The 23,467-nt window shown below is 35.3% G+C and overlaps 1 protein-coding gene across 1 annotated transcript in view; it reads right to left on the bottom strand.

Moving 5' to 3' along the window:
* LRP6 (LDL receptor related protein 6) overlaps positions 1 to 23,467 on the bottom strand; it is a 125,083-nt gene that overhangs the window by 33,981 nt on the left and 67,635 nt on the right. The window contains exons 5-10 of the mRNA XM_033116936.1: positions 22,865 to 22,996; positions 19,927 to 20,323; positions 18,699 to 18,870; positions 3,334 to 3,550; positions 2,324 to 2,613; positions 803 to 1,029 (exon numbers count right to left, since the gene is read on the bottom strand). Coding sequence (XP_032972827.1) covers positions 803 to 1,029; positions 2,324 to 2,613; positions 3,334 to 3,550; positions 18,699 to 18,870; positions 19,927 to 20,323; positions 22,865 to 22,996 — 1,435 coding nt within the window. The remainder of the gene's footprint in view (positions 1 to 802; positions 1,030 to 2,323; positions 2,614 to 3,333; positions 3,551 to 18,698; positions 18,871 to 19,926; positions 20,324 to 22,864; positions 22,997 to 23,467) is intronic.

A 23,467-nucleotide genomic window follows, 5' to 3' on the forward strand; every position in this document is an offset into this window, starting at 1 on the left:
TTCAAATTTTAGATCTCTTAGCTGCTAGTTTTTTAAAACTTGCTGTCATGCAGGAGGATCATCTACGCTTGAAAAACATGTCATTTTGTAAATAAAGAGTTCACTGTATTTAATACCCAAGTTTCTCCAAGCTTATAATAATGATCAAACTAACTGTCCATTTTGAATTAATATTCTAAAATGAAGCTTTTTAAAAAAACAACGCAAGTAATTCTTTATTTCTTTGCACACACCATTATTTCCGTGGGTTTACTTTAATAGGTTTGGAATTTGGTATACATTGGGAGAGAGTACAAGCAAATATAGACTTGATACCTTTAAAAAGGCTGTTTACTTAGTATACAAATATGAGTTGTAATATTAGATTATTAATCCATTTCACTAATCTTTCTTCACCCAATGTTAATAATGACCAAAAAAATTTAGCTACCGTGTTTCCCCGAAAATAAGACCTAGCCAGACCATCAGCTCTGAGTCTTTTGGAGCAAAAATTAATATAAGACTCAGTCTTAACATAATAAGACTGGGTATAATGTAATATAATATAATACCGGGTCTTATATTAATTTTTGCTCCAAAAGACGCATTAGAGCTGATGGTCCAGCTAGGTCTTATTTTTGGGGAAATACGGTAATAATTATTAATTCTAAAATCAGTGAATTCTCAACTAATGGTTTTAAAATAAAGTCTACCTATGGTTTAGTTGTCAAATTCCTAATAAGCATTAAGACATCAAGAATATGATCCATAACTAGCCCACGCACAATATAATTGCGAAGAATGCATACATAAAGCTGTTTACCCTTCAGCAGGATCCAATGCAAGAGCTCTGGGACTATCTAGGTCTTTCCACACCAAAACTTGTCGATGTTGCCCATCCAACTTTGACACCTCAATTCTATTGGTTCCTGTGTCTGCCCAGTATAAGTTCTTCCCAAGCCAGTCCACTGCCATGCCTTCTGGATAATCTAAGCCGAATTCTACCACGTGTTCCAGTGCACTGCCATTCATAAAGGCTCTGCTGATGGTCTGCAAAAATAAGATTAACAACAAAGTCCCATGGCTTAAGCACAAAACACTATCCAAAAAAAATGTTTGGTTTGGGTTTTGTTGGGTGGGAGGAACCAGAAGAGCCAGAGGCATAGTTTCTTAATACAATTCATGTATTTTACAAGCACAGAAAAAAATATATACATATATATCAATCTCTAATTAAATGCAACTGTGACCTCAAGTTTTATTGCCAATTGAGGCAGAAATTTTCTGACATTCTTAAAGACCAAAAATTCAGTCTAGTAAGACAGTGGAATGATTTTCTTTTAAGCTTATTAGTAATCAAGTGAAAAAAATCGTGAGCAGAATGTTGTAGACTCTTAACTGGTAGTCGGCTTTCTGAAGGTGCCTGAGAGTATGCCATGTTATTGTGCCAATTTGAGAAGATCTCAACAACCTTATAGCTTATAAAATGCACAATACCGTTATCATATTACTACTATAGCTTTGAATTCCCTAAAATTGAAAACAATTATAATTCACACTATTAATAATAACTGCTACTTCTTTTCAAGCACTATCCTAAGTACTTTGTGTACATATATTTTCAATTAAGCTTCACAATAGCCCTTCAAGGTAAATATTATCTCTATTTTCAAGACGAGGAAACTCAGAATGCTATACAGTAAAAGCCAAGATTTATTTATTTACTCATCTATTCACTCATTTAACAGATAGTAACTGAACAGTATTAGGATACTACACTGGCTCCTATATCCCATGATTTTTGCATGTTAGACAAAATTTTACACAAGTTATGTGAAACAAGCCCAAAACAATCTGGAAGAAGAAAAGATTATTCTCCAGATTTTCTGAGAGGTCCTTATTGACTCAGTATGCTTTACAATATTTATTCTAGGGGAAAAAAAATAAAGATGTGCTGTAACTCATAATTGGCATTTTTTACCTCGGTCAGACTCCAAAATTTTGCTGAAAATAAATTAAGAGTCAAGTCTCTAAAAGCTACTTATGTGAAGCATACAATTGCTTACTCTCTAATCGCAGAAAATGTCACTCATTATCTTCAAATGGGACAGAGCAGAGGAAGATTATGTCTTACAGATTTAGAACACTCAAGCAAAGTATATTAAACGGCACTTAATAAAATACTGAATGGGCCTTTCCCTTGACTTCCTTTAAAAAGTTAAAGGATTTTGTTGAACTTTGTCTATGAAGCAATGAGGGAGGCTGATTATAGCATGAAGACTCAGAAATTCTAGAAGCTCTCCCGTTTAGTCCCCAGTTTTAATATTCCAATTCTTTTGCTAACCTTGAGTGATATATCAGTCCAGTAAATTCGGTTGTCTGTCACATCAAAATCCAAAGCAGAAGCTTCTTTAACGCCAGTGAGTGGAATGGCCACATTATTATTGTTAGTTTCCAAAGAAATTCGCCTGATATCTGCTCTCCGTGAAAACAAAAGGAAAGCCTCTGGGACAATGCAGGTCTTCATGTCACTGATGAGTTCAAAGCCAATGGGACAGGCACAGCGAAGGCCCTGAGGTCGATAGAGGCAAAGATGGCTACATCCCCCATTTTCCTCAGCACAGGGGTTGGAACCTGAAAGACAAGTTAATTATAAAAGGGCACAGAAGGACACACACATTGACACACTCCACACATTTTCACTTTAAAATGACTAAGCATTTGGTTCACAAAGACCCATGATTGTATCTGCTCCCAAATCTAGAGTTTCAAGTCTGATCTCACAAACAAGCACTGTGAGGATTAACAGGGAATCAAAGGCCGGGCGCAATGTCGTGGGCTGTCCCAGCTACTCACAAGGCTGAGCAAGGAGAATCACTAGAGACCAAGAGCTCTGAGCTGCGTGTGCTATGTGGATTGGTTGTCTACACTAAGTGGGCAGCACAGTGCCGACCTCCCAGGAGTGGGGGACCACGAGGCCGCCTACGGAGGGGTGAACTGGCCCACTCAGGAAATGGAGCAGCTCAAAGCTCCCTTGCTGATCAATAAAAGTATGGCAAAACCTTTCCTTTGTACCCACAGGAAGCTTTAAAATAAGCTACATTACTCACACAATAGGATTGAATTCTTTTGATGGAAACGTGTGTATTTTTATCCCTTCAATTCAAACCATGTAGCCAGAGTACTAAGCCAACATTTAAAAGACCCATTCCTGGTTAAAAAACAGGTTAAGGGATGATTTCCATATTCCCTCAAAACACCAACACTTTACAATGCTGCTTGACAAACTGCTGCCTATCTGCACCTTTTCTCATTCCTGGCTTCCACCTCTAAGAGAATTCTGGGATTACTTACCAATGATTCGATGAACATTTGTGGCCTTTAGGCCCATGAGGTCAGGAAGCTGATCGATGATGATTTCCCTGTCTGCGCTTCGTTTGTGCACTCTTTCGATGCTGCGCCTCTGCCAGTCAGTCCAGTAGACATAGTCACCCAGCAAAGTAAACCCAAATATGTGGGGAATTTTGTCCTCCACTAGTACTCGTCTCCCAGTGCCATCAGTATTCATAACCTTCACGTTTAAGTTTAAAGAGAAGAGGGAAAAAATGTGCACTTATTCTTCAAATGTAGGTAAAAGTGACAAATCCACTACCTGTTTCATAAAAATGCACGTGTCATCTTAGCTATCCCTACGCAATGCTTTCACAAATAACAAAGTGCTGATTGAATGAGAATGATTTCAAATACTCAATATAAGCTCATATTTTACCTCTGTTTCTCCAATCTCTTATTACCCTTCCTTCTAAAAATTTTGGCAATATTAGATTTAGTATGCATCTCTTCTACTAAACAACTATGTGAAAATTAAAAATACGGTATCATCACCTTAAGTTTGCTTGTACATTTGTTTTCAAATTATAATGTACCGTCACATACATTATTTTATTGCATATTCATTTTATAATATGTTATTGTAGCCTGAGAGTTTTGCCTTTTTTACATCTAAGGAAACAGATTCATACAAGGTCACTTAGCTTATAAACAGAATCGATGTCTTTTTTAGGACTCCTTCCATTTAGTACAATGTTTATTTCATTGCTTTATTTAAAATTAACATTCTTTAATTCATTCTGACACTCTCATAAACATCAGCAATCTCCTTAGAAATGGCAAACGCATCTTTTCTGCGTCTGACATTGCAGCAGCATGTACTAATCTTCTGTTCTAAAAGATGGAGTAAGTCTTTGAAAGCACCAACTTGCAAGACCCCAACTAAGACCATTTCTACTATTTAAAGTGGCCTGTGTGCCAGGCAAAGTAGTCTTCAGAAATGTTATTCTGGTACTAAAAACATGTACATGTAAATAATACCTGTCCTCTGACCCACCTAAAAAAAGTATCAGATACAATCTTATATTCAAGTATTAATTTAATCCATAAAATTAGTAAGAAATATTCTATGTAAGCCAATACTGTGATTGCCTAGGTTCAATGACAACCAGATGTTTCTTTATCTCTCCTCTCTAAAAATTTTAAAACACCTGCTGATCTTCCAAAAACAGCCAAACCTTGCAAACAGACAAAGTACTTAAAAATTGAGCAAGCAAAACTGTGTTTTATCCTTTCATTTGTAAATAACACTAAATATTTGATTTATATCTGATGGAAGAAAGACTATATTAGTTGAATGTTTGTTCACATCAGAAACAACAGAACTTCTATTAAGCCAACTGCATAAATCTGTATTTAAATAAATGTTTTTTAAAAGTCAAAAACATTGTTAAAAAAATTAAGTTCCAACTCAATTAAATACTTTATAAAGTTAGTAATTTATCTGAGACATGAATTTAGATTTTCTACATTTATATTTTCTTGCAATAGATCATTATTCCTGGACATATTTTATGATGTCTATGTTATATCTTAAAATTACTTTGGTGTTTAAGAGTGAAAGGACTAAACAGAGAAAAGGGGTTAATAATTTACATATCTTAACTAGAATGTGAGAGCTAGAATAGTAGGAATCTTAATTCATCCATTTATGTGTCTTCCACAGCTATTAGAAAATATCCCGGCAAAGGATTCAATAAATACTTGTTCAATAATATTTAAAAGGAGACAGATTTCCTACGACACTCAAGAAGCCTTCCTAAAAATGAAAATGAAACTTTCTATAACAGTTCTTATCCTCAGATCCTACAGCTTAGCCATTTGAATGAATGAAAGGTATTCTTGCCCAAATTTTAAATCCATGTAAAAAAGCATTCCACCACCTACTTTTGGAGAAAGGATATATTCCTGATCCCTTCTAATGGAAAAGCTCTGAGAAAGAATTTCTGGCCCCATTCTATTACTGCCTGGATACTTTGATCAAGGTGAAAAATCTTTCCTTTACTATGCATGTAATTCAGAAAAGGCTTTATTTTAGGTAGGGGAAGCTTATTTATAAAACTATATACTTTTGCCTCCATCCTAATAAGGAGATTCGCTCTTACTCCAGTATCTTCCTCCAACCCCTTTACAAGAACTTCCTCCCAATATTTCCTTCTTTCCCAGAATCTTTAACTTCTCCCTCTCCATAAGGTCCTTCTTTTCTGCCTTTAACACAACATAATTTCCCCCATTTTGAGAAGATGCTGTTTAAAAGTTGAATGATGCTGTTTAAAATTGAATGATGATTTTTATTGCCATGTTCTTTGAATATGATCTCTAACGGCTGCCTCCATGGCTCTTACCATTTATTCCCTTAACTCCCTACAAATGGCTTCCAATCTATGACTCATTAAGTAACTGTTGAAAACGGTCGATGACTACTTTCTTGCTTTTCTTAGTTTTTGTACTCTTTTGTCTCTTTTTAACATTTGATAATCTTAACACCCACTGAAACTCTGCACTGGGTTTTCATGGCACAATATAATCTTTTTTTTTTTTTCCCTATAGCCAGGACTGCTTTTTATCTCTTTATTTCACTGGTTACTCCATCCTTTTTCAAATCTTAGTGGATATATTTCCAGGTGTCCCACGTTCTTTTCTGTCTGTAAAACACCCTTCAGAAAGCCCATCAAATCTTATGGCTTCTACTATTACCGTATGTAGACAAATTACAAATACCTATGCAAAGTTCTAGTCTAAGGTCTCATCAGCTTCGACTGCAGAATTTCTAACCGCATCTCCCAGAAAACGTACTGCTACCTCATCTAAAATGTCACGTACTTCGCAGTGAACTGATGTTCTCCATTAGGAGTTCATCATCCTATCCGAAAGCATCTAACAGAGTGCTAAATATCCTTTATTATAGAACTCTAAAACATTACTTTTTTTACAAGCTTATGGTATAAAAAACATACCTGATTTAATTGTATTCCTAGTTTCGGTATTATCTTAAATCAATTATTATGCATTATCTTACATTTAATAAATTAACACTAATTTGGCTGATTACTGTACCCAAATATTGGCCTTCCCATTAAAACTGACTGATCTAAAAGCATATTCTAGATGCCTAATACTGAACTATTTTAAAAAATAAAATTTAAATTTCTACTTCAAAACTATTACAGGATGAACCAACTCTTTTCTCTTTCAGCTATGTCATCCTGCAACATTTTTGTGTGTTCATTTTGATAAATGAACAACTTAAAAGACAGCTGATTACGTATGAGTTTCAATAAAGGGCAAAAAATGAAACTGAAAATCTCAGTGAGAAAAATAACATAAGCACAATTCTAATCGATCCTTTTAGTTGACATAATTAAGGATCTTCTATTTTGCAGTTACCCTTCCTTCTTCTGTTCTCTAAAAAAATGTCATGATTAGCAAACAATGTTCTGGCAGAATTAGAAAGATTTGGATTTCAAATATAAGCTCTATTACTCACTGGGTAACTTTAGCCAATTTCTTACATGTAAAATAGGTAGAGAGCACTTAAACTCACTGAATTATTTAAGGATTACAGAAAATAATATTAAATACATAGCACAGAACCAGATGTGTAGTAGATGCTCAGTAAATGCTGGTTCTTGCCCTTTAGAATTATTTTAGTAAAATGCTTTAGTCCTTAAAAGGAAATAGCCATATTTAAATAGTTATAGTTAATTTATTAAAATGTAGTGCTTCAAAATAAAAATACAAAAATATAAAAGAATATGTGGAACTAAAAGAACAAAACCGCACATTGTTAAACTGAAGAATAGAAGCAATACACATCTTTCTATATCCTGGCAACTACTGGAAAACAACAGGGCCTTTTTCCCTTTTCCAACCACCACTTTTACTGTTTGCTTATGATACTTAGCTGCACAGTAACTAAAACAGTAAATAAAAAGGAACAGTTTGATAAGTTGATCAGAGCATACTTTTGATGCTCTACCAGACCCTCATTCCACTGCCCCCAAGTCAAACATTAATGAACATATCTAATAAATGCAAATCACCATAAAAAAACATGACGAATGCTAAGAAGTTTATAACATGGTCTCTTCTAGCTTAGGAATTTCGATCTTAGTTGGGGAGGTAAATTATATTTATATTATAACCATACACATATACCCTTCTCTCTGGCCTATAGCTAACCAAGAGAAACTTCAGGAAATAGTAGGAATTCAAACCCATCTTGAAGAATTTTGATAAAAAGATTTTCCAGAATAAAAGAAATAACACATTTTAAGACACAGTGTCAAGGATGCTCTGTATGACTGACTTTCAAAGAAATTCTGAGGCAGAAAGAATACAAAAGGGACTTACAGGACACAGTACCAGTGAAAGCACTTGGAGAGTGACCTGACAAAGCTGTATGTCAGAAGGACCTCATTTACCTCTGTCCCTGGTTCAGATGGTTTGTGCTAAAGATAAATATCTGAAATACAGAATTATGGCTAAGATAATATTTTCAATTCCTGTGAGATGGTAATAGAAGTCCAAAATCCCTTATCTGAAAGTCTTGTGGCCGGCTGTATTTCAGAATTCAGATGTGTTTTGATATTTAGAAAGGTTAACACAATGCACACAGCATGTCACTTCTACATGGGTCCAGAGCAGCACTGCGTGGCCAAACACATTAATATTTTTAAAGCAAAACACATAAATATTTCTACAAAGGGAGATAAAGACTATGAATAGTCTTACATTGCTTCAGGTCAGATTCTCCACCAAATGAATTAACAAAAATAACGGTTTTGAGAGCTTTTTGGATTTCAGAATTGCACATAAACAACTGTAGATCAGAAATGCTTTGCCGAACCTTCACTGCAGTCCCTTGACTAAACTGGGGTTTGGATCGGTGTTAATACTACTCTCAGCGCAAGCAAGGGCCTCGGGAAAAAGAAAAAAGACCAAAGGACATATTAAGGTTTTTAGCCACACACACCTGGAGGAAAAACAACAAATGGCAATGAAGGTCTTAAGAAGATCTTTAGGATAGCACAATGGCCAAGAGCTTACATACACTTCCCTAAATGCCACAACTAAGGATTTTGTAGCTTTACTCACTAGAGCATTAGTCCTTTCCAGCTATTCTTTGTTCTCTCTCTCTTTAAAAGCAAAAACTAAGTCGGGGGGAGGAGGGTTAAAGCTAAAGGAGGAGTGCCATAATAAAGTGTACCCTAAAGCTAGATATATCATATCTATTTCAAATAAAACAATGAAATTAAGATGTGCTAAAGATTTTTAAAACGCATTATAATTTTGTAAGCACACTGTTTCTCTTAATCCCCTATCTTCCTATTCTTGTCTGCTGCAGTTTTTATAATAGGATTGAGTCTAGAACAGTGCTGTCCAAGAGAAACATAATAAGCCACAAATGCTTGTAATTTTAAATTTTCTAGTAGCCAGATTTTAAAAAGTTAAAAAAAACAGTAAAATTAAAATTTAAGAAATAAAATTAATTTAAATAATATATTTTATCTAATCCAATATACCCAAAATATTTTTATTTCAACATGCAATCAATATTTAATTTTTTTTCATGAAATCCTATGTATTTTTCATATTAGGTTTTCTTCGTATGTATTTTACACTTGAAGCATTTCAATTCAGAGTAGCCACATTTTAAGTGCTCCATAGCTATACATGGCTACTGGCTATCATAATGGACTACGCAGGATTAGAATTTCATAGTGGTGACTATACAGCCTACAACAGTATTAATATACCCTTTTTAGATTAGATCTCTGTCCCCTCTCACACCTCCCACCCTCAGGGTGGCCCTAGACCCATCAGGCTCAGTAAAGCCACAAACAATTAAGTGTACTCCTCCTCGGCTATACTATACGTAATTCTATTATGGGTTAAAATTACTTTAAAAAACAATTTCTGATGAAAATTAGTAAAACTCTATCTTTTCTCATCTTTTATCACATTTTCAAGTTTACATTTCAAAGTGCTAGATTTGCAAAAGCAAGGACAAAGGCCTGATTCTTTCATTTCTTTTAGGTTATCTCAAAATAGAAGTATTAAAACCACAGCTATATTCCTAACAGAATCCTTATCTGTTATCTCCTTGGCCCTCCCCTTCAGAGCATTCTAGATTGACCATGTATTGATAATGGCTGAAGCTGGGTGTTTCAAGAGAATCTTTACTCTGCTTTACTGTATGTCTGAAATTTTCCATAATTAAAAAAAAATGAGGGGCGGCCAGATGGGTCAGTTGGTTAGAGCGTGAGCTCTGAACAACAGGGTTGCCCTTCTGATTCCCACGTGGGCCAGTGAGCTGCACCCTCCACAACCAGATTGAAAACAATGAGCTGCTGCTGAGCTTCCGGAGGGATCCGGATAGCTCAGTTGGTTAGAGCGCGAGCTCTCAACAAGGTTGCTGGTTCAATTCCCACATGGGATGGTGGGCTGTGCCCCCAGCAACTAAGATTGAAAACGGCAACTGGACTTGGAGCTGAGCAGCGCCCTCCACAACTAGATTGAATGACAACAACTTGGAGCTGATGGGCCTTGGAAAAACACAGTGTTCCCCAATACTCCCCAATTTAAAAAAAAAAGGAAAAAAAAAAAGAAAAGATAAAAGATAAGGAGCAAGTCCAAGGGAGAAGCAGTGGGGGAGGAGGAGGAGGAAAAGCTATTATTAATAAATGCTGTTATTCTTGCTGTTGATATGAGGTGGAAAGCAATGATAAGAATCCTATGAAGAGATTAAGGGATCAACAGCTTCGATAAGATCTGATTGTGAGAACTTACATCTAAAGAATCATATGTTTCCCTTTATACAGAGTCCAATGGTTACTTTCTGAAATCTCTTTCCTTTAATTATTTGTGCAGAGTTGACACTTTTACTAGCTTCTCCCTTAAATATTTCTCTTCTACCAACCACACTATCTCTTTCTACTGGGCAGAAGCAACATGGTAAAACAAGAACAGTCTGCTTTATCTCCAAGAAAATCACTATTACATTTCTCATACCCAAATATTAGTTTGGTGCAAAAGCAATTGCAGTTTAAAAAGTTAAAAATAATTGCAAAAACTGCAATTATCTTTGCACCAACCTAACAGTAACTGTTCTGCACAGGTTACTAGGTTTGTAAATATGGTTCGAAGTCCCTTATGTTTAAAATAATAACACAAATCCTGGTAAAAGCTTGTTTGTACATTCTGAACCCAGAACAAGTGAACCATTTTAGGTGATTCCGAAAGATTACCCTTATGCTTTAAAAGTTGAGCCAACACTAATTAAATCTTCTGGCAACTCTGGAGGGTGTGCTTCACTGTATTACCTCAGAGCGGTTTAATTAGTTAAACTGATAATTAGGCTTCTGTCACCTCTAAAATCTACCTCCCAATCTGAACCAGAGTCTCCAGTGGTTTCAGCTGCTTCAACCACACTGCGGTATAGGTTTAGCATTCTGAGGCATTCCCAAATACTGCAAACCACACTGAGAATCTAGGCTACAACAGGAAACACATGTGGGTTAACCAGAACATTATCTCCAAGAGAGGACGTAATGGCAAACCTTCTACAAACATCACATCCGGTTTTTGAGCAGTTTCATCAGTTCATTAAATGTCAAGACAGAATCACCCATGAAATCTTGGAATGCAGCCAGTCTACTACCAAAGTTGTTGCTATGCAACTTTACTTGACTAGACACGTTCAAGAAATAGATGACAATAGGACAACCAGGCACCCGTCATAAAATGGGCTGGACCGGGAATGCTATGTACTTCCAAAAGAGAAACTCAAATTATGCTCACAATGGACCATTCCTCTTCTGATATTCCAGCCAATATCCAAAACGAGTAGTGAATTAAACGTTCATAGAAGGACAAACAGATATCATTGGGGCTGATTTGATCCACTTAATAGGGTGTAAAATACAATTTTGCAGAAATGGCCTTTTGAAAACTGGAATGTACTACATCCATGGATATAACATTTCACTCATGCAGAATATCACTAGGATGACAAGTAAGAGAAATGCTTTGGGCCCAGGAGGGGAAGTGAAGGGACCCATGCACCTGTTTAAGAGCGGCAGGGCAGCGACAGTGCTGTACTTAAAGCTTTTTAACTTGCGTCAAGACTATTGTGTCTGAGTGAATAAGTGACTTTTTAATATGAGAAAGGTATCATAGTTGCAGTAGGTAATTTTATATTTTTTCAAGAAGTCATGCTTACACTATTAACATTTACAGATACTACTATTTATCTTTTACAGATAGAGCTAAGAACTGCTATTGTGACCAAAGCTTTCTAAGACCTGAATTACTTAGAAAAACTAGAAAACTGAGAACGGATTTTCTGATGAAGGCATCATCATGACACACAGCAACACCACCTTCGTCCATTACACTGAATTGCTTCACAAGACATTTCTAAAAGCCCACCACCCTGCAGCCTTCCATAAACCCGCCTGGGAAAACCTGCGCATGTTAACAGGGGTAAACTGCCCCCTTTCCTCTCATTCTTTGCAAGCATGGCTAAAGTAAGTTCTCTTTAAATTCTGAGTAGAAAAACAAACCAACTGTAACACCTTAGTATTGAAAGTACTCCCGTACCAAAGAGCATGCCTTCTGCTCAGATACTGGTTTTTAAACACTATTCTTCATTAAAAAGAACCATGGCTCCTTGGAGCAACAGCTGATTCCAGGGCTGAGGCAGGGGAAACGTAAGATAAAGCTGGGTATGCTGTTGTTTCAGAAACTGCTTTAAAAATGAAGGGGTCTCCTTGAAGAATTAAACATAGGATTACCGTATGATCCAGCAATCCCACTTCCAGGTATATACCCAAAATAAGTGAAAACAGGATCTCTAGAGATATTTGCACACTCACGTTCACTGTAGTATTATTCATAAGAGGTAGAACCAATCTAAATGTCCATAGACAGTGAATGGTTAAAGAAAATGTGGTGTATACATACAATGGAATATTTATTTTGAATAAATAGGGGACAGTTCTTCCTTATAGTAGAATTCCAATTAATAAATATAATAGGAATAATGGAAATGGAATCAATATTAATTTCCTGGTATTGATAATTGTTTTATAAGCACATAAAATGAAGCTGGAAGAAAGATGTTCTTGCAAACTTTTAAGTCTGAAATTATTTCAAAATAAAAAAGAGGCAGCAGGGCTCAACACAAAAAATACTGTATTAGGAATCAGGAAACTGGAATTCCATTCTTTCTAAATAGAAAGCTGTGTGACCTTGGGCAAACAAAAGAGCTAACTAAGCAAAAAGCACCAAGCACTGCTGAGTTTTAGGAAAAGAAACCTGAAATAGAAAGAAAAAAAATGTTTGTGTGAGTATGATACTATCTAGAAACTATAGTTAATTTTATGAGATCAGAAAACAGTTTTATTTTACTCAAAAACGACAACACTTTGAAAACCCATGAAACATTGTCTACTTACTACTATTGTGGTATAGAAGGTTTTTAACATATTTTAAGAATAATATTGTAACTAAAACACAAAAGCAATATTATAACTCCCAACTAAATATAAAAGCCAAGTCATTAGTCAATCCAAAATTAAAAATAAGTGAACAAAAAATTTTGAGTAGGGACTCTATTAATTGCATAAAGCCACTAATTTCATTCCTACTTACTAATTCTGTAAGTCTTGGCAGATTTTAGAAGCTCAAACTATAAATGAAATACTAAACAAACACCAGTCTATTGAAAATCTCAGTGCAATAAAAGGAATTCTAATCCTCTGCGATTTAGTTATTTCAGATCAACTCTAACAAAAAACCAAATTACAGTATACAATGAGTAAAGAGTGGGAAATCTAAGAGTCCAACAACAACAACAAAAAATGCAGGGCCTGCATTAGAACATTCTTAGCAGGTCTAAATTTTTTATAAACTATACTTAAAGTGGAAAAAATTGAAGAATACTTTGTTCATTATGGATAACTTTACACATGATTATTACACAGAATCTTTTAATAGCTGGTGATAACTTTTAATTGAAACGAAGAGTTAAAATACCTGTCACTGGTCACTACTCAATATTTTGCAAATTTCCTCCCAAAAGTCCCAAAACTGTGATCCTTGCCATCATCTGACTGCTTACCCTTTCCAAACCTTCTAAAAACAATATAAATTAAATCTTTATGACTCCTTTAAATTTATAATAGTTTCCCACCTATAGAGAAATAATCTCCTGAAAAATAATGGTTTACATGGACTCCATTAGTAAAAAGTTACATATTTGGCAAGCTTTAAACAACAGCTTTAAACACTTCAGATGGAAACTAAAAATATCTCCACACATGTTAAATGGTTTTATACTAAAACATGAGAACAAAAAGTGTAAAAGCAGAACATTTAAAAAAATGATCCAAAAGCAAGTTCAAACTTGGTCACTAAAATGCTTTCTAAGTACCAACATGCATGAGATTATCCTAATTTACATAGATAAAACTATCCTAACTCCTAAGTGCGGCAAAGCGTCTTGATTGGTGAGGCTCTCGGGTTTGTTGTGGCAGTTCAGGAAAGCATGATTACACCTATCATCAAGGTCGGTTCTCTCATTATATACATGCAATACCTTTTAGAGCCAAAGTCAAGTAGATAATGAGACAACAGAGCATGTAATTGGATGATGTACTACTTTGGCTGCTACAGATTATAACAAGTTAAATAAAATTGCTAGAATTGTACATGAACAGGTAACTTGCAAATAGGAGTTTAAAAATATATTATCATAAAATACACCCCAAACAGATGCAAGATGATGTAATACGGCAGCCCCGTGTTGGTAAATTCAATGAATACAGGTCCCAAATCCAGGTATTCTGTTGAGCTGAGGAATCTAAGATGGAGTTTATCAATATCACTCTTCTGTTACTTTATGTCAAGAAGATGAGGGGGGAAATACATATTCACATACATATAATGCGATAAAGTAGTAGGAATGGGCAAAGAGTCATTATCTTGATTATCTAAAAAGTTCATTATTTTGATTATCTAAAACTGAAAGTATAGTATAATCTGTTTTAAGGAGCACTGAATATTATACACTAGCAAAGATTCAAAAGGAAGTACTTGTTGGTACTTGTCATATAATCAGAAGAGCTTTATCTCAACAACAGATGATTATATTATACTTTTTAAGGAGGAAGTAATCTTAGAAACAATTAGAAAAATTATCAAAAATGGGTCCTTGTATGTTTTAACAGACTTTCACAATACAGCGACTAAACATGTCAAAGAAATTACTTTAAAAAGGAATCTGAATACCTGGGAAACAAATTTCCTTATTAGGATATTGATAAAATACAGGAAATTGTCATGAGAGGAAAATGTAACCCTGTAATTTCATATTCAGCCTTAGAATATGAACTAGGATATTCACCAAATGCCAAGTTTTCAACACAGATCCCACACAATAATACCCTCTTTATTCAAAATTTCTTGGTACTCAAGGTTCTAATAATCTCCATTGCTGTTTCCCAAAAAAGTTGTGCCAGGTATAATTAGATTTGGAAAGAACTACCTATTGTATTCTCTAAAGTAGTGAAATTTACAATAAGAGGGATTTAAAACAAATCTACAGGTCTTTTAAGTAGACAAAAAGAAAAAATCTCTCTTTTTACCTATAACTATTAAATGTTGCTGCATTTGTCAGCAGAAACAAAAGAAGCAAAAATATGAAATAGAAAGTATATAATGAGAAAACAAATTGTAAGAAAATTTAGCTATGACAACATTTTCACTAAAACTGGTGATTCAAAACACATTAATTCTGTTAATCAGTTAAACTGGGAAGTAATGAGGAAAGCATCCCCAAAAAGTACATTCTTAATTTTATATAATTGCCAGAAAATGCTTTAAACTTATAAATTATCAATATGTCTTTGCTATTGATAAACAGTACTGCAGGCCCCCAGTGTAATAGGTGTTTTGGTAGTGAAACCTGACTCCGAAACATGAGAATGTTGTTAAGACACAATGTGCTTCTGCCTACTTCAGGGTCTTATAAAACAGAAATAAAGGCTTATTTGATGCTTCCCCTCTCAGAAAGATAGAAATGATCCTTTCTACTAATATTTTAGTATTTATTATCAGGAAACCCCAGAACACTATAGTAACTTGGGTGGGCAGAGGGTGGGGGAGTCCAGTACAGACAAATAAACCAGAAGCTTGTCCGTAAAAAGCGATGAAACAATTTCAGCAAAATGAGGACGTAGCATGAACAAGTACCAGCTTTACCTTTTAACTAACATCTATAGATAAATAAATAGTCACTATCAGCTGACAAGGAAATCAAGATATATCTTGACAGACATTCTTATAGCAAAGCATCAGCCAATATTATGACAGCCTTAAAAAATCCGATGTCATTAGCAGTTTCCTGTGTCCCACCCTCTTTGCAGAAGACGGTTATAAACCTTACGTAAACCATTCTTTCTGCAATTCTGTACAATAAAAGCTGAATCTGAAACCCAGAGCTTCCCATTACTTTTCATGGTTTCCCTAATCCTTAGCCCCAGTTCTCCAATATATCCAGCGTCCGATTACATCTCCCTTACTAAAAATGGGACTGAGAACTTGATCTAAGGAATCTCCACTAAGGGAGCAGAGAGCAAATGAACATTCTGAGCTTTTCCCTTAAGATCCACTCAGAACACAAGAGTTTACTATGTCTTAACATTGCTACATAACAATTTACCAAATAACTATCTTCTCTTCCCAAATGTATTATTAACACAGATAGAGCAGTTTGATCCCAAGTAAACTCTAAGTCTTCCAGAAAGGAACAGGGCTATTGAAGCCATAATCTGTATTTTCTTACAGTCCCAGGAAAAAGCAGCTTTCATTCTTGGGCACTGACAAAAGCTGGGAAGCTTTCTTATGTGTGCAGGACCAGCAGCGAGCATGTGGCCTAGACAAGGGTCAGATCAGTACCTAGGATCAGCTGCTACATAACCAAGGCTAGCAAATCATCTTTAGAAGAAGCATTTCACAAACTGTCTATATCTTTACAAAAGTTTTCCAGTTCAGTGCAATCAACCTACTATTAAGCAAAGCGAGACGAACAGCTGGTGGTAGCAGTTGCTCCTATCATCACTGCTAGTCTCAGACGGGAAACTAACAATTTTTCTCCCCCAATTATGCAAGATTAATTTAGATGAAGAGCTCTGCTCTTGTCTTAGTTGGCCGTATATTAACAATTTTATACATCACCATAAATTAAGAAGTGAATAAATAAATAACAATACCTATTTCCCAGATGTGTCTGTGAAAAGAAAATAACAAAAGCACTGATCCTCAATTAGGGAAATTTCATCAGAATCTCTAGGAGAAATAAAGGGAGTTCTATCTGTGTATAATTTGCTGGAAGTAGATATACCACAAACCCCAAATCATCTGTCAAAAAGAGGACAAAGACAAACAGCAGCTGTGTTCCAGCAAACCTGGAAGAAGAGAAATAGATCCGAAAGGCAGGTTTAAGGATGCTGGTACCACTCAGGGAAGAAGGAAAGAGGGAGCAAATGACACCACTGTATACAAATGTACAGCTCAAGAAGACAGAACAAAGAGGCCAGAATGAACACTAATTTTAACATCTGCACTTACTGCAAACTAAGAAAATAAATCCTACTTAATCAATATTATATATTATTATGTAATGTGTATTCACTTTTATTCTTAAACACTGTCACTCAGAACCTCTGTAAATTCTCATTTCTCTACCTGAATCCCTCCTGAACTATTTGTGATTTTGAATAAATTTCTAAGTACTTAAAATGACCTGAAGTGGAGAACGTAAGACTTGAAAAATTCCCAGTAAGAAACAAATGTTTTATTTACAAGCTAATCAGTCATAGTAAACTAAAAGAGGTAAGACCAAACATGGAATTTTAAAAATCCCTAAAAAATAATAAATCAACTGCTCTTCCATAATAGAAATTATGTGTGTTCTTCCCTTATGTACAGACATTCTTCTTGGACACATGGGCTTTAAACTGCTTTTCTAAAAGTAATAATACCTGTACACTCATGTATAGTCCACAGCTGATCAATAATACACATCTGTGAATTGGTTGGGCATGGGTGTGCAATTTGTATTCAAGCCAACCCGAGTGAAGCTAATAGCCTGTCTGAAAAGTGAACCCATAACCTTTGTCTCATTAGCACTGTACTCCAGCTGTTAAAGATTCAAACACTAACTTGGATTTAAAAGGGGGTCGGGGGGCAGTGAAACACTAACAACAGGGAGAAAATTTATATAGCCAAGTCTATGCAAAATTTTCTATTAATGGAAACCAGCTGCAAGAATAAGAAATGCAACTCTCAGTATTTGAGCCTGGTGGGAATACTAATGGGTATTTTTCTATTCCAAGTTTCCATTCTGAAAGGCCCTTTAATTCATTATTCACTCAGAGTCCCTGGCACTCCTAAGAAATATCTTTCTGAAGTAACTGCTCTAGATCCCAAATTATCTATGTATTAGGAGATTATCTGTTGTGGCTTTGACAAGCCATTCAAAAAGCCACTCCTTTTATGAGAAGTTATGCCTCCCCCAAAGGAATATTGTTATAGAAACTCTGTTTTAAGTACACGACCCCAAGACTTCTAGGAAAGCCTAATTCAAAGTTATGAAATTTAGACTTCACACTCAGTATCAAAGATCTATGATGTTTACAAAAACACTGTGATAAAATATTCACCACTGGTTTTTTCCACCATAATTCTACTCTGATTGCCATAATTTAATTTTATCATTTGGTAATTATTTTTTCCCAAGCTTTGGTTAATTAATCTTTCTACCACACAGCTCATAAATCAATTTAAAAACTGTTTGCATGTAATCATCTTAATTCTTAATATATGCCACTACCTGCCCCCAACACCAATTAACACCAAAAAGAGCTATATTTATATGCACATATGGGCTTTGTTTTCCTGACATGACCCCCAGCTCTTCCAGTTTAGATCTCATATAGTATTTGGTTTGTGCAGAAACTTCCCCTAGGAAATCCATGCAGTGGATTTTATTTTTCATTATGGGTAAAATGAAGAAAAATCATTCACATAAACTTTTAAGACTAGAAATAGATAAATACCCATTTCTCATACCAGTATAACTCAAAATCCTAGGGTTAAGTGCAAGAAAATACATATTCTCTAAAATCCTAAAAGTTGAGTAAAATTTCTATAAAAGATACCTCTGGAACCTTAGACAAAAGGCAGGACTATCTGTATCAAATTACCATCAACTCAAAACCATTATAAAACTGGTTTTAAAATGAAAAAGCAAGAAAACAAACCTCAATTTTGTCTGTTTTGGCATCTCCCCAGTATATTTTGCCTTCATCATAATCCAAAGCTAAACCATTTGGCCAACCAAGAGAAGTGTTAACCAACACTACTCGGTCAGAACCATCCAAAGCTGCTCGCTCAATTTTCGGGATTTCTCCCCAGTCAGTCCAATACATGTACCTATAGAAGTATACAGAAAATGAGCTAAACACAGATAATAAACTTCAACTTTCAGAAATCCTAATAAACTTCAACTTTCAGAGATCCACCCCTCATATTATACTGGTATCATCAATTAACACCATAAAAGGGAAAAAAACATAGGACTTAAATATATCAAAGAATATGCTTAAGATATTTATAATCGCAGCGTATAAGTTGATAGGAAATTTTCTAATAAACAGTGTTTCCTAGAACTGATAATGAAAATGCCTTCCAATAATGATATTCCATTTTTAATTAAGTTTTTTTAAAATATTTTGTGTTCCTTCCCATGAACAATCCTCTCTTTTTATTGCTGCCTTGTCATCTGACACAAACAGGTAATCCCAGTGGTATTCAGACACACTGAATTCCCCAAATAACTAACTCTTCCCATAGTGCTAAGTGATTCTTGTGGCTCCTGGGAGTTTACATGGCTCTAAGGCATTGGTATACACTGAAGTGTAATGGTTTGTTATTATACTATGTTCGTCCTCAGAATGAATCTCATAGTAACAAATAGCACTGGTGAGTATGTAGAAAACTGTGCCTTCCTGGACTGTAGTCAGGCTGTTATGGCAAAAAAGAAAAGACTGGGAGTAAAGCTGCATGTCTTGACAAAGTTTTGAAAATTGAGTCATTTGTATATTTGGAAATATATAAAGTAAGATATATTTTTTACCATATCATTCTAGAAATACTGAAAATGGGAAGAAATTAAGTCTTTTAGGGGAAGAGAAAGAGTTCTGAAAACAATTTCTTTTCACATTTTTCATGGTCATGATGCAACCTCGGCAGAATCTGCAGCCAACACCCAAAATCAGCAAGCATGGACTTAATTTAGAAAGCAAAAGTATTCAAAACGTTCACGGGAGAAAAACTAGCAATTCTTTAACTTGAGATTTTATTCCAATCACTATATTCTAAAACTGTGTATCGGAAACCAACACATGAGTTATAGTTTTTGTCAATATTTTTAGGGACCTGTAGAAAATAGAAACACAGGCAAAATTTTCTATGAGCAGAGCTTCTTACCCAACCATGGGATCTAACACAATAGCCCGAGGTTCCTCTAAGTCCTCTGAAATCAGGATCTTCCTCATGGTGCCATTAAGCCTTGTTACTTCTATCCGATCAGTGCCAGTGTCTGTCCAGTACAGATTTCGGGCAACCCAGTCAACAGCAATGCCGTCAGGATGCGCGATTTGAGCGGTGACCACGAACTGACTGCCCGATCCATCTATGAGTGAGCGGCGGATGGCCCTCACTTCATCATCAGTCCAGTAGATGTAGCCTTCCACCGGGTCATAATCTATCGCAATGGCATGACGGATGTCTTCTAACTGTAGAACAATGTCAGTGAAGTCTGGGGTATCCAAAGAAATGCGTCTCAAGTCTGTCCTTCGGGCTAAAAGCAATAATTCAGTGGCACCTAGGACAACAAAGTAAAATAAATGAAAAAAGGGAGAGAGAAAATTAAAACCCATAGGCAAAATTTAGCCACTCTAAATAAAGAACACAGAACTTCTTCAGGAACTCAAAAGTAAATGAGTATAAAAGGATACTAGGGTCTGTTAAAGGTGGAAACGGAAAGTAATGCAGTGAAATAGGAATAGTTTGACTATGAGGTAAAGCTCTGTAATGGCAGAGCTCTGAAATCAAGTTTTGATTCTCTCTCTGGTTTCATTCATTATGTAGCCATGGAATTAAAACAGCTACTAATGGTATAATGAATAATAACTAAGTAATGACTAGGGAGCTAAGAAGCTGAATATTAAAGGAGGAAAAAGACACAGATATAGGTCCTTCGTTCAAGAAGTATGTTTAAAGAGTAAGGAAATCTAGAACAAGGATCTTTTGTGATTAATGAGAATGTTCTAAAATTGGATTGTGATGGTTCCACAATTGTACATACACTAAAAATCAATGACTTGTACACTTGAAATGGCTGAATTTTATGGTATGTAAATTATAGCTCAGTAAAGTTGTCCTGACAGAGATCGATAAAACAATGCCTGACAGAATTAGGACAAAAGGGGCTACGGAGGAGGAAATAACAGCGGTAGCAAAAGGGAATCAGATAAATCTAACACCATGGTTAAGAGTAAGAGTTGTGGATCTGCTAGAACTGGATTCAAGTAGCTATACACACTTAGACAAAACACCTAATCTCTCTAAGTTTCTTCATCTGTATCTCATTAGGGTTGCTGTGAGGATTAAAGGAGATAAATGTAAAAGTCAGGAATGTACTGAAAATAAAAGTATTCAATAAGTATTAGCTAATATAGTATTATCATTAGAAAATAAAGATTTTAAAATTTTTTTCACTGAGTTTTAAATCAGATTTATTTATGCAATATTTTAAACCCAAATTAGTATTCAATAAAAACATAGCTGAGAATGGTATTAATTTCAATCTTTTTTTTTGTTTTCATTTTTAATGTTGAAGTAAATCACTAGTAAAAAAATCATCTAACTATAAGAGCTAATAAAAGATAATAAGCAAGTTGACATCTGAAAGAATGAACCAAAGAAATGAGTCCAAAAGAAAACACTGGCATTAAACTTCAAGCATCAATCTGGAATTATAGTTGAAAAACGGAGAAGACTGAAGTTCTCAACATCACTTTTTGAATCTAGGACTAATTACAAGTGAACTCTATCTTGAAGAATATACAGCCATAAACGCTATAGCAGGCACCAAGTAGGAAGAACTTTGTAAAATTCACAGCCTCTGCTAACTACCCAAAACTCTGCAAACAAAGAAGTTACAGAAAGTGAAGCTGTTAATTTGAGCAAGGTGATCAAAACACAATAGCTAACTTAAGGCTACTTACTATATGCCAAATCTATATCTGAAATTCAAAATACTAGTCAAACATGTACCTTTTTATGCTGTAAGGGAGTAGACAGACCACTATTGCTAAAGTAAATCCTGTTTTAAAGTCAGGCTACATTTTTAAACAAAAAAAGCAACATTACAAAAACCTTTTGTTTTAAATTGAAACCAAATTATTGTTCGCCATGGAAACCATCTGACAAGAGTCAGCCAGCTTCACCTTTGACTATGAGGATAATTTATCAACGCCAAGTCATGACAAATATCCTGCAAACCGGCTCAATTCCATTTCTCTGACTCCCTGACCCCCTTGCCAGGAACTCTCTAACCCACTCTGAAATAAAGGCTTCTGCTTTTCAGAGTTAGATAAAGAAGCCACTGCTAAATATAACAATTTTCTTACCAGGTCTTGCTGGTGCTAGAGAACCAGATGGTGATCCAGAGAGGTAAGAATGAAGAATAACATTCTCATTAAGAAGAAAAGGAGAAGAACTAGTGTCCTCCCAAACCAGAAGTCCCTTGAAATGTCCTAATCAGAATACTTCTCCAACATGCCCTCTCTCTACAGGGAATTAAGAAAGTAAGGACAAGGAGTAGTGTAGGTGTTAAGTATAGAAAGAGGTTGCTTTAAACAGTAAAATATGGAATGTTTTTTCTTCTTCTTCTGAAAGCACTTCTCCGTTGTGAAAGGCAATTAAAAATATCAATCATGTTTTAGACAATGTCCCCACGATAGTTTTTATAGTTAAAAATTTAATGAACATCTTTTTCCCTGCACAGGGTTTCTGATGTACAAGTGCTACCTACTGTTTAAAATGTATTCTTTATGAAAAGTGATACTCATTTCCACAGGAATCAATTGCGATATCAATAACTGTGATATTTGATAAAGAGCAGCTAATATTTTTCAAAAATAGCATGCTAAAAATTTAAAATACTCAAATAATTTATAAAATGTATTCGAGAGGCCATAAAACACAAAACACTCCTGTTATACAACCAACTGTGAAGACTAAGATTGACTCGTCTCTCAAAGCACTGTAACCTATAGAGCTTATTATAGAGAAATGAAATGAACCATAAGAATCCCAATTACTATCTAAAATTTTTCCTTCTTAGAGACCATCTTCTTACCATCTTTGCAGGTTTTTCCATTCTCCAGGAGTTTGACCCCAGTTGGGCAAGCACACTGATAAAAAGGCTTGACTGGAGACATCAAACACAAGTGGGAACAACCACCATTATCAATTCCACATGGATTTGTAGCTGTCAAATATAAATCACACTGATTAATACCAATGATTACAGACGACCTTCTTCACTCTAGGTACACAAAGGTTAACAACCAAAACATGAGCAACTGTGATAAACCAAATTATTACCAAATGTCATCCAGGTGCTTGACTACCAGACCATCTGGAAGGAAGGGAATTAATCAGTGAGAATTTACTTAGCATTTTGTATTCAAGAGGAATATACAAGAAATAAACCAGGAGGTCCCTGCCCTAAAAGAGCTTACAATCTAGTAGTCAGTATGCCAAAATTAACTGGAACACGATATAAAACAATAAAACTAAATGCTACCTTGCACACCATAGACTGTAAATAAGTATAGAGTCAAATGGGAAATAAATCACTAGGAATTAAAAAACTGGGGGATAAAAGCTTCATGGAGGATGTAGGACATGACAGGAGCCTTGAAGGATAGGAAAGAGAGCTTAGAGGACACTTCAAGTG

This window comes from Rhinolophus ferrumequinum, chromosome 10 (genome assembly GCF_004115265.2).
Source record: "Rhinolophus ferrumequinum isolate MPI-CBG mRhiFer1 chromosome 10, mRhiFer1_v1.p, whole genome shotgun sequence".
Taxonomy (NCBI): domain Eukaryota; kingdom Metazoa; phylum Chordata; class Mammalia; order Chiroptera; family Rhinolophidae; genus Rhinolophus; species Rhinolophus ferrumequinum.